We start from the raw sequence: 12,256 nt of genomic DNA, 5'->3' as shown, positions 1-12,256 counted from the left end.
AGCAATTCTGAGAAATCTGGTGGGGCTTACAGAGGAATGGTGATTGGACCTGCTTCAGACAAATTAATTCAAACCATAGGTAGTTCACAGACAGTGAATCCACAGGGGTATTAACAGTCACTGATAAGGATCTCAATTGCGAAGTTGAACTGCTGCAGGACCGTGGCTTTGGTATTACGTAGCTTCATTTCACCGTGTCCTGAAATTGATCTTCTGTAATCCTTAAATTCCTCATTAGGCTGTCCATACTTGTGTGGGTTTGATTCACAGGCTTTGTGGTGGTGTTCATCCCTTCCTTTTTCCTTAGCTTGCATGTTTGTGAAAATGGGAGATAACTAGCAGTGGAAGGAAGTTAATTAAATCAGACATGGCCCGTACAACGTTCCTTTACCAGTGCTCTGGCCTCTAACCACCCATAATCAGTCCACCTGAAATCATGTTCTAGTTTATAATTTAATTTTTATCAGAATAATCCAAATTCATTCTGAAGTTTTCAAACTATTTCTACTCTTGACTCAGGCTAAGATTCAGTTTTACACTTTGTTCCGTATTGACCGTTACTGGCTGTTCCTTACACTAACACATCTAATCTTGCTCCCTAAGGGCTCTAGTAAATCACTTTCCTACTGCTGATCTAGAATATTTTCCATGTCACATGCAATCTGGTAAATGCATGTCATTCCTAGAGTGATGTTATTCTCAAATTAAGCTCTATGTGAGAGCCTTCCTGATCCAAGTAATTTTCTGGGCAAACCAGTTGTTAGGAAAGCAAAACCACCGGTAGCTTTTGGGAATGAAACCCTCTTGATATATAATGGGATGTCAAGATTTTTACTTCTCCATACCTAGCCCTTATTAAGAATGCAATTAATTTGTTAAAATGGCCTCTGATTCAACTGTTAATTTATTTTGGTAGTGAAATATCTTGAATTTACTTTTGTGTTTGAAATCTTCTTGCTGTTTTCTGCCCTGACACGTACTTGTTCATTTCTGGCCAGATTGCTGATAATGGCAGGTACCTCATAGTAGAGAAAGGTGCTCCCCATCTCTGAAGCGCAACTTGCCGGTACCTCTGGGAATATGACTGATTCTCCTTTTGCTTTTGAGGATCAATATGTGCATTGCAGCTAGCCTGCAGTCTGTGCAGTTGATATCTCAGTATTTATGAGCATTTTGTACTTGAGTTGGTTCAACATAGAGTCCAGGCACCTTCGGTCCCTAGAATAGATTTGGAATCTGAGCTAAAATTTGTATCTAGCTCTTTTGTGCCAGATTTGTACCGAGTTCCTCAACATGGAAAAGCATAGTGACTAGTGGGCAGTCAGAGCCCAGGTGAAATAGAAAAGACCTCTGGAAGGTATGGGATCTCAGTGTATGGGTTTGTTCAGGCATCTTTTTGTTTGTAATGCTCTAACTGGAGCTAAAATACAGATGGGAGATCTTGTAGCAGACCAGGATTTTGGATTTAAATTCTGTTTGTTTCTGAAACAGAGGAATAGCGACTCAGACTCACTTCCTGGACTGATACGTGGTGTATTAATGACCCATCTACACAGGTCTGTAGAATCACCTAGGTGTGGATTCAGGGCAACTTTGGGATTTTATGAGGTGTGATCCTGTCTTCCTCTCCAAGGCTCACAAAAAACAAGTTTTTATTTATGGGAAGGAGGCATGTCTGACTTCCAATGTGTTTTCCTTATGTGTTTGTGTGTGTGTGTGGTTTCAAAATCTGGACTTTTTCTATTTCCTGCAGCTTCCTTATAAAAATGCTTTACTGGGCAAAATTTAAAGCATCTGATTCTTTATAAGATGAAGTACAGACACTCTTTAATGACATATTAAAATTGAGATGCTTCTAATAGCTGTGTGAATTAAAAGCAAAGGAAATAATAACAATGCAACGTAACCAAGGACTGTATTTTGGCAGCAAACAAAGGAGAAAGTGAAGCTCCTCATCCAGCTGGCTGACAGCTTTGTAGAAAAAGGACATATACACGCCACTGAAATCAGGAAGTGGGTCACCACCGTTGACAAACGCTACCGTGACTTCTCTCTCAGGATGGGGAAATACCGCTACTCTCTGGAAAAAGCCCTTGGAATCAATACAGAGGTACTGTAAGTCCGTGTCCTGCTGGGGTTTTATACCACAGGTGAAAGTCATAGAGGGAAGTGAAGGCCATGGTAATCTGAGAAGACAGATGCAGATCAGAAAGACTTTCTAAATGAATGTTTGCACCGTTCTCCAGGACACCATACAGCTGCTGGGAAGGAGAGGAAATATATTATTTGAATAAAAGTCTGTGTTAATTTTAGCATAAGCCATAAATCCTGCTGCCACTCCATTATTTTGTATCAAACTCAGTCCTTGACTATAAGTTTCTGTTCTTTCATCCTTTAACCAAAAAAAAATTGATCCCCAACCATATCTCTGAGCTCTTTTATGTCATTGAAATAAAGCAACACAAGATAAACAAAAGTTATAACTTCCCACTATTCCCTGGCCACAGTGTTAAGGAGGAGTTCCAGAAGCAAAAACACTTAAAAATGTTTCAGTCAACCATTCTTCAAAATTAAGTATCAAAGAAAGATGAATAAATTCTGTCACACCCTTGAGATACCTTAAACTTACTGTTGCTTGTAAGGTCTCTGCTTTATACAAAGTTACAAACCACCGTCTGGAAAGGTATTTCCATGGCAGAAGGCTGCTGGAAGTTGGGATTGTCTCTGCGTAGTTCCCTACTTTATCAGACTATTTATGAATAGTCATTTAAAGTTCCATAATAATAGTCTGATTTAGTTCCATAATAGACAACCAATTTAGATGTGAAGGAGCAAGGTAAAATTTAGGCATTTGTCATCAATACCTGTTTCTAGATAGGAGTAAGAGTGAAGACTGTTTTAAATATCATAATTGGCATTTTTTAAAGATTTCTCTCTCACCTTTCCACATTCTCCCTTCTCAAGGTAGCTCTTCTAAACCTCCTTTTAGAATTTCCTTCTTTCTTGCTTTTGTCCCTCCTTATCCATTTGATATCACAAACACGCTACATTTTGCACAACACTAGGGTAACCATGAACTTAAAATCTGCACTGTCACTTTTTCTAGGATAACAAGGACCTGGAACTAGATATTATTCCAGCAAGTCTTTCAGACCGGGAGGTAAAGCTGCGAGATGCAAATCATGAAGCCAATGAAGAGAAAAGAAAATCGGCCAGAAAGAAAGAGTACGTCCCCCAGAGCTCACAGTCTGTCCTCACACATCATCTGAGAATGATTCTATGATATTTGCATGACTAGAACTGGCTGACAGTCCTATAACTACTTTCAGCTGAAGAGCAATTGAACCTACAGGTGTAGGGCAGAAGTTGTGACTTCTGGGCTAGAGAATTCCTGAACATACAGGTTGAATTTCTTTTAATCAGGAGTTACTTTTCGAAAGGGAAAGGAGTGAGTCAAGCACTTTGATTAGACCCTGATGTCATGGAGATACTACTCACTGTCATTTCTTTATGGTGGTATGTGATAAGTAAAATGAACAAAAACTGAAAAACTTTTTTATATGTCTAGGTATCATCTAAACTCCAATGACATCCAGAGGATTTAACGGGGTTTCAGTGACGTACGAGTTCACTTCAAGTTTAGGTTTAAATTACAGTGGCTGTAGAACTGAGGGAACTGGAAAGGTTTCATAGTATAGGAAGTACTTGGAGAGTTCTTGCTACATTTAAGTTTTGAAACATTCTAATTTCACAGTATATTGTCTTAAGTTCTGTATGAGAATATTCTGGAAAACATTTGTACGTACGATCCTTCTCAGCCCTCTGAAATTGTCACTACAGTGCATAATCTGGATAAGAAACTCTTTCTGCTTTAAGGAGCAGTGGTTACACTTTGCCTGCCTGTGGCACATTTTCAAGACATCGGACATTTCTACTTTGAGATGTCCAGCCTCAGGCACTACAGATGTGGCTGTTGGGATTCCCAGCAGTCTGATACCCAGCAGTTGGATACCAGGTTGTTGAAACCTCTTCAGAGTAGTGGTGTCTTCCAAATCCATTTGTATTGACACTGAAGGTCATTTCAGGGTGACTTATTGCTCACTGTTAGTGAAGATGAAAGTGTTGTCAGTGAATCTCAAGTCCTTTTTTCCTGAGGGGAAAAAACTTATCTGAGGATTGGTTGACTGTTAAGGATGAACATGTAGATAGTAAATCACAGCTCAGTGTTGCAGAAATACAACTTAGTAGAATTTTATGCAGAAAAGCGATTTAGAAAATAACCCTGTGTGGTACTAGTGTATAAAGTGGTATTTCATTCACGGAGCTGAAAGGTGCCAAGAGAGGCAACCGAAGGCTTAGAGTGGAAGTACACTGGTTCACAAAGACCAAAAAGGATGGTCTGTTTTCCAATCATTGTACAAATGCCTATAATGTCCAAAACATCTGAAAAGTTTCCTTTTTTTTTTTCAGATTCATTATGGCTGAGCTGCTTCAGACAGAAAAAGCTTATGTCAGGGACTTACACGAATGTTTGGAGGTAAGTTACAGCCTGGGAAGCCTCTAGTATTTTCAGGGAAGACATGGTATCCTTTGTGGTGGTGGTGATATTGTTCACTGTACTGCAAAGATTGACCTTGACAGGAGTCTGTGTGAGGGTACTCTGGTGGCTGTGTCCTGCTGGTAGTGGGAGCTGGGTGGGCACTGGGAACTTGTCTCCTGCTGGCAGATCCAAGTCCTGTGCTCCCCATGTGTGGCTGTAAATGTCTGCACCTCCAGGGACACCCAGTGTGCCATTATTTGCAAAGCTGTGCTGACCCCTGCAGAAGGGAGAGCAATGTCCTGGGACTCAGTAAAGAGCAATTTATTTGCACGTTGACCTGAAATTTCTTGGTTTCTAGTCTTTTTTGAATCACGGAACATTTTCTTAAGAGTTCAAATATATTTTCTTGGATCAGCTCTTGCTAGAAAAAGAGCAGGATTTGCACTGTCAAATACCTTGTGCAGCTCTTGAGCAGGGTGTTCCTGAAGGGGACTGTGATATTCAGGGCAGAAAGCAGTGTGTGTTGCAATGAAATCTGTCAGTTTTCCCATTCCTGCAGTTTGAAAGAGATTTTTATGCCTCTAATGCTACTGAAGTGGTAAATCCAGCTTATCTTTCAACTGTTTCTGCCTGCAGTCTTTGGACACCATCAGTTGAACAGCAAAGACAGGTGTTGTTGGCATGTTTCTGCTTTTTCCTCAGACAACTTCTGAGTGTCAGCATTTTGAATTTCTCTGGAGAGCTTTCTGTGTCACTGGAACATTTATTATTTTTTTAAGCTTGTTTGTTTAATCTCAAAGTACCTAGTTCTGTTGTCAGCCTGTGCCTTTGGCAATAAATCAGGAAGATCTATGGGTTTTTTCACTACATTTATTCACAAAGCTAAGAATTGCTGGTGTCTTCCAGACCTACCTTTGGGAAATGACAAGTGGAGTGGAAGAAATACCTGCTGGGATCCTTAATAAAGAACACATCATCTTTGGCAATATTCAGGAGATATATGACTTTCATAACAAGTAGGTTTTCCTCACAGTTCTGTTCATGTTTACTGACTAAGGAAACCAGAAGCATGTGTATACTTGTACATTGTCTGCAGCAAACACCCACAATACAACAACACACGTGGGAGTGTAAAGAAATTGATCCAGATTTGCAAAATAATATTTCATTTCTTGTTTTGTTTCTTTTATAAAACTGAATTGCTTCTTAGTTTAAACTTCACCTCCCGCTGATTCACAGTGTTGAAGTCATATCATAGCAATGCTTTGTTGTCCTATACATGCTTTCCATCTCTCAGCACTAGATCTAGTCTGGAAGCTTGCCTGGCAAAAGTATGATCTCTTGGAAAGCTCAAGGGCAGGAAAAGGAATGGTTGGCATGAGCTGGGTTAATAAGTAGCTTTTCTGCTACTTCTTGGAGACTCTTCGTGTTTAATCTGTAACTAACAGTACTTCTTTTTATCAGGAACAGACTGTGAATCAGATCAAGGTGTTGGGAGAAACTCTGTGTTTTGGGAGTTCACTATTTTCCTGTGAAATATCAAACGTTTTAATTGTTGTCCTTTGCCCAGTGTGCCAAGTTTGGTGAGGGAAAGCTGGCAGCCTTGGGCTCCACTTTTTGCTCTCCTCTGAACCACTGCACAAGATCTTTTTGAAGATGCACAGTCTGGTTCTTCAGTAGCACTTTGCAGTCGTGAATGCACTGACCCCCTCCTAGGGATTGCTACCTTTTCCTTTCCAGTGGAGTCAGACATGTCTGCTCAAAAACCAAGGCATACCTTGGCAAGGACACACTTTTTCTAGTGTCAGGACACTTGATTAGCCCCATAATCAAGATACAAGTATTGATCATTAGCAATGATTAACTCATTGGTCATTCTGCTTTTCCTGGACATTTGTCTGTAACTAATTACATTGGTGTCATCTTTTTTTTCAGCATTTTTCTGAAAGAACTAGAGAAATATGAGCAGCTGCCTGAGGATGTGGGCCACTGCTTCGTCACCTGGGTAGTGAGGTTTCTTCTTTTCATTATTTGTTCAAATTAATTCTTCCTGCATGACATAAACAAGCTGGGAATAGGTGCAAGAGTTATGTCCGTAGTGACAAGTGAGATTAGGAGCTAATTTGGAAGTATGACTGCTTTGTCCTTCACCTCTCCCAGAGTGAAATGTTCCTTCCCTGAACTCTTCTTCTGAGCAATGTCCAGAGCCACTCTCATTGTCCTGCACGGAGCAGCATAGCTTTTGCCTCTGCTGGCTCCTCTTTAACAGGACTTCATCAAACCAAACCTTTATTTAGGGTGTTTCTTCAGAAATAAGCATCAAATTGCTGAGCCACCATACTCTCTCATTCCGTTACCCAGTGCCAGGAGAATTTCCAACAGGACTTTGAAATCTTGATGCTAAGAGTCATCTTGGGCATAGGAATTGGCTACAGTAATTTAGCTGTATGAAAGCTGTTCTCCTTTCAGAATATTTACCACACAAGTCAGACATCTTCATGTTTTCTCTGATGTTTTTATTCATATTTCAAAGCTGCGAATTAGTATTTATATTATAAATGAAAAAGAAATAAATGTTTTTATTGAACATTTTCACTTACCAAAATAATGAGCATGTTTGGAGGATTTAAAATGTGCTTTTAATTTAAAAGCGTGACACAAATATTGATGAAATGGATTCAGAAATATTATTTACAAGGAAGAGGTTATATTTTTTATGAAAGATGGACACATTTACATACCTCCTATCAGCAATAGTACACATCCAGAGCTGTGTGTGTGGTTACAGACGTACATACATGCAGAGCTGCCATTCCTGTTATTTAGATACTGGTATAAAAAATACAACAGTATTTTCTGTTTGCCTGCCTCTCCCAGAGACTAGAGTTTAGTAATACAAAACTGCTCCAAGGTAGAGGTGCAGAGATGCTTTTACTTTCCTCTTAAAAATTAATACATTAGAAAATCAAATGCGATGCACATTAGGAAGATGAAATAACGCAACATAAACTTTGGGCCATTAAAGTCTGAACCAAGGTAGGTAAAGCAAGTTTGGGCCAGGCATCACAAATCTGAGCCAGTCTCAAGTCAAAAATGTTGCCTTCAGTCAGTCACTTAAGCTAAGTGAGTCTTTTGCCCAGATTTCCTACACTGGCTTTATCTGCAAGCGGGTGATAGACCCAGCATTTCATGACTGGGTTTTGAGACCTGCAGACTTTTGGATACAATCCATGTAACATCATTAGAGCTCTCAGAAATTATTTTATAGCTGGATTAAAGTTTTAGGCCTTCTCTCTGTGACACTTGTTAAATAAAGCCTCCCATAGCTGTTACACAGTGCACCTCATTCCCCTCAGAACTGCTCAGGTAACGTATGAACTGTGTATAGGTCTTCTGTTCTTAATTTGCAATTCTTATGTTGCTTTGAGAGGTGGGAATTTATCACCTGGATTTATCCTGGTTGGCTTTAATGAAAGACTCTGCGAGCAGAGAAATAGCTTATCTTGCTTTTCCCTTGATGTTTGTTTTCACAGGCAGATAAATTTCAGATGTATGTCACCTACTGCAAAAACAAGCCTGACTCCAGCCAGCTCATCCTGGAACATGCAGGGACTTTCTTTGATGTAAGCAGCCACTGCCATTTCCCTTCAGCACGCACACTGAAACCAAAACACCTTCTCTTTACATCTGAGCAAGAGGTTCCTTTCTGTGCTGTGGCATTTGGGTTTTTCGTTGCACTGCAGATACCACATGCTGTGAAAACTGATGGGCTGTGGTGTGAGGTGTGATCACCATCAGCCTGGCAAGGTGTTTCATTGAATGGAGACATGCATTCTTACAGGAACCTTGGTGCATTATTCAAACCCAGTCCTTTCTAAAGATCTGGTTTGGATATATTCTCTATTTCTGGGTTGAGTGGTAAAATGAAAAGCAGATCCCATTATATTTTATGACCTCAAATCCCTAAGTCCAAAACAAGATCCTGTCCTGTTCTGTGAATTTTACCCACTCTATTAAACATTTGCTTTATCCTGCCAGTAAGGGACTCCATTGCCTGCAGTTAGACTGCTTCCCTTACAAGCAAAATACGTGGTGATAAACACGTGCAGGCTCCAAAAACTGTTTTCTGTGCTGAGAAAAATCTTGAGTACTTTTAAACTAAGTTTTCCCTCTGATTTTTGGAACATCATCCATTTTTCCATACTCATCTGCTAGCTCATAGTTTTAATTAGTTGCCTTTCTGAAAACACAAAGACCTTGCTTCCAAAGCACTGAAAAACATCTTACAAGTGTAACTACTCAGCAGGATCCATCCTGACATGAACCAGCTCCTTGGGGTTTCACGTGTGCCGATAGCACCATGAGTTACAGTGTTTCAGTCAGACTCAACACTCAAAGTTCTCACATCAGCCAGAAGAAAAGTCATGAACACCCTTTTCTTTTGACTTTTTTTCCCCCTTGCTGCCGAATGGTCTCAAAGTAGAACTGAACTAAAAGGGATTTTCCAGGAGGTGGCGCTTGAGCCTGTTGAATGGTTTTACTGGTTGGTGACTCCTGGAGGGTTTGGGCTGCCTTAGGTGCCTAACAGTGTTGTTCCCAGAGGTTAAAAGCGATTTGTGAATCTCTTTAGACATATGATACAAAATCTGGGCATTTTATCACTGCTTCACAGTAAATTCTTCTGGTGTGAACTTGTATTCATGTATTCCTGTCTCCATGGTGTCTATCCAAGGCCTTGCACTTCCCTACACTGATGATATTTTTGGTATTTTTCTGAGATTGTCATAGTGTAGAAGTGTACACACTGATCCTGTTCTGCTGCTTACCTGGTGTGCACAACTGCCAGCACATGGTGCCTGTCAGACACCTTTATTTCTTGGGGCATTTTTCCACTCAAGGAATAAGTGAAGTTGTGCCTGATGGTGAGCTGTGGTGCACTACAAGTGAACCAAGCTTGTTTTAAACAAGCAGTGGGGCAGAGGAGAAAGCACAGAGCCCTGTGGGTAGCTTGCTTCCGAAACCTGCCAGCTGCTTCAAAGCTAGCTCCGATACCTCTCTGCCCTGTGTTACTTAGAGGTGCATGAGAAATGTCTGTGCTACCATGTTCTACCTTGCACAGTTCTCTCCAATTTCCACCTCCACGCACAGCAAGTTCAGACCTCTCCAGCTGTGAAAAGCCAACCAAAGCCATACTCCAGCAGGCTGCTATCTTACTCCCAACATTTCAGGGACCAGAGTAAGGAGCTGCAGGGAGAAGGTTGCTTTCCATCAGTCTGATGGCAGTGTAACAGTGCTCTTGCTTCCCTGCTGCAGGCTCCTGTGCAGCAGGGACAGCTGTCGCTCCACCAACCCACTCTGCCTCTGCACAGTCTGACTGGGGAGCATCCTGGCAGACCAAGGAATGCCCGAAGGGGAGCCACCTTGCTGAGAGCACACTCTGCTATTCAGAGAGCTGGGAGGAAGGAATAGTGCTAAATTCATTACTTGGATTCTACAAAAACAAGTGTATTCAGCCAGCTCCAGGAAGTTCACAGACGTGGCTGAGGTCTTGCTGGCTCCCACAGTTACTAATTGAGTCCCAGCCATGTGCTTTGCAGGCACTGTCCCTGTTTGGAGCCAGCCGTGACTCAGCTTCATACAAACTCCATTAAACCCAACAAAGAGCCCCTTCCCTTTTGGGTCTTGTTCATGGCACCAGAGAAATTATTTTCTGAACCAAACTTGCCTAGTACAAAAAAATAAAAATCTGTTGGCACATTGTGTGAAAAGTGGCTATTTTTGCATCCCAGCATAAGGATAAACACTGGAGGTAAAAAACCCGTAGTAACCTCCCAGCAGAAAATCAGACTGTGTCCAGAAAGAAAATCTCTGTTCTTGGCAGCTCTTCCACCTTCCTTTTCTGTAACTTCTTCCCTTTACAGCTTAAAATTTAGCCTCCAGTAGTTGGAGATAAGTCCCGTCCCCCATCCCCATCTACTCTCTTAGAAACCGAGGTGGCCAGGGGCCTGGGAGACAGAAGGAATTCCAACCTGCTCTATTTCAGTAGGGAACCTGCTCCCGTAGACCATGAGTTTGAACTCTTTTAGATGGCTAAATATCTGCATGAGGCTCCTATCAGATTTTCTGGAGCTCCTTACTCCCACTGGAACCAGTTGGAGGGAGGCAGCTGGGCCCTTTGCAGACCTCACCAGGTGCCTGTCTGCAATGTCTCCAGAAGCTCATGAGCACATCACACTGATCAGTACAGACGTTTTGGCTGAGATTCAAGTGACAAAACAGAAGTATTCAGTGCTGTAAATGGCATCCTAAGGGTGTCTCTTCTGGCCCCCGGGGGCCACCGCAGAACAGCCTAGGTCTGTCAGCACTGGCAGACCTGTTGCTCCCATGTGGGTATTTCAGCTACCCCAGGGCTCTCAAGTGGTACTAGATGCTTATGTTTAGACAGCTAAATTGCACCCTACGCATGCAATTTAATTTAATGTCACTCCATTTTAATTGAATGCTAAGACTCTGCTTTCAGCCTTCATAGCTAGGAGAAGCCAGTTGACATGACAGATAAGTCATAGCTAAATCGAAGCCCGTGTAGTTTACTCAATGTAGCCTTAGCTTGACTTGCAGAGGGCCCCTGCAGTTTAAGTAGCCTTAGGGGGACTCTGCAGTTTACTGCCAGCCACTCTGAAACCACAGTTATTTGCATGTGAGCTTAGAGAGAGTTAAAAAACTAAACAAATGCAGAGATCCAGGGCTAAAATTAGTTATGGGTGGTTCTGTCTGGCAGGAGGTTAATAGTTTTCCATGACTGACTGCTGGTTTTATCTCTTCTAGGAAATTCAACAAAGACATGGTCTGGCCAACTCTATCTCTTCTTATTTAATCAAGCCTGTCCAGAGGATCACAAAATACCAACTCCTACTGAAGGTACCTTAGTGAGCTGCCCAAATCAGCTCGTGCAGAGTGGTTCCCAGGTGGTGAGTTAACTTATTCATAAAGGAGCTGCTTCATCACCTGTTCAAGACCTGTAAGCAGCTGCTGCTGAGCTGCTACTCCTACTTCCCAGGCCTGAGCATAGCAACAAAGTGTGTGATCAGGTCGGGTGTTTCAAAGGAAAAGACTCACAGGAAGACAAAAAAAATCAAAAACTGGTCACCTTTTTCAGCCAAATTAAATAGCTTAACCCTAAAAAGTGAGAATTGGGAAAGGGAAATTGAATGGATGACAGAACTGCTTACTTTCCCTCTTGCTAAGTTTGTGACATTTTGTGTAGTAATTTCATTAAGAGCTTTAATGAGAGCAATAATGAACCTCAGGAAGTTTCATTGATCTTGACTGAGACTCTTTCTGGTGTTAGATTCCATTTGGGAGCTGACAATTTCATGTTTGAAAACCAAGGAAGAGTTTCATATACAAAGCAAAGGACTTCCAAGTCAAACTTTAACATTTCCCATTTAAAAAACAAACAATCAAAAAACAGGAAAAAAAAAACCAACAACAACCCACCAACTTTTGTTGGTTTATTGTAAATTGGTTACAGGGTTTTGCAGTATCTTGTGAACAGGTAAATTTTCAGTCTAACTTTACCAGCCACTGTTCACTTCAAAATAGTAAACCAGAGAAGAAAATATGTCTGGGGCATAAGTGAAGAGGCAGATTCTGACTTTGAAGCTAGGACCAGGTATAATACTTGTGTCTCTTTAAAGCTCCCTGTGTATATACCAA

At 41.3% G+C, this 12,256-nt stretch overlaps 1 protein-coding gene across 4 annotated transcripts in view; it reads left to right on the top strand.

Moving 5' to 3' along the window:
• KALRN (kalirin RhoGEF kinase) overlaps positions 1-12,256 on the top strand; it is a gene marked incomplete at both ends in the record, with an annotated part of 502,255 nt that overhangs the window by 350,777 nt on the left and 139,222 nt on the right. For all 4 annotated transcript variants that reach the window (XM_084264735.1, XM_084264736.1, XM_084264734.1 and 1 more), the window contains 7 exons: positions 1,928-2,110; positions 3,107-3,225; positions 4,471-4,537; positions 5,447-5,556; positions 6,476-6,545; positions 8,074-8,163; positions 11,366-11,458. In XM_084264735.1, coding sequence (XP_084120861.1) covers positions 1,928-2,110; positions 3,107-3,225; positions 4,471-4,537; positions 5,447-5,556; positions 6,476-6,545; positions 8,074-8,163; positions 11,366-11,458 — 732 coding nt within the window. The remainder of the gene's footprint in view (positions 1-1,927; positions 2,111-3,106; positions 3,226-4,470; positions 4,538-5,446; positions 5,557-6,475; positions 6,546-8,073; positions 8,164-11,365; positions 11,459-12,256) is intronic.

Source organism: Gallinula chloropus, assembly GCF_964237585.1.
Source record: "Gallinula chloropus genome assembly, chromosome: 5".
In the NCBI taxonomy this organism is placed as follows: Eukaryota; Metazoa; Chordata; class Aves; order Gruiformes; family Rallidae; genus Gallinula; species Gallinula chloropus.
The sequence above is the reverse complement of the archived record's forward strand: the minus strand, read 5'-3'. Positions and strand labels throughout refer to the sequence as shown.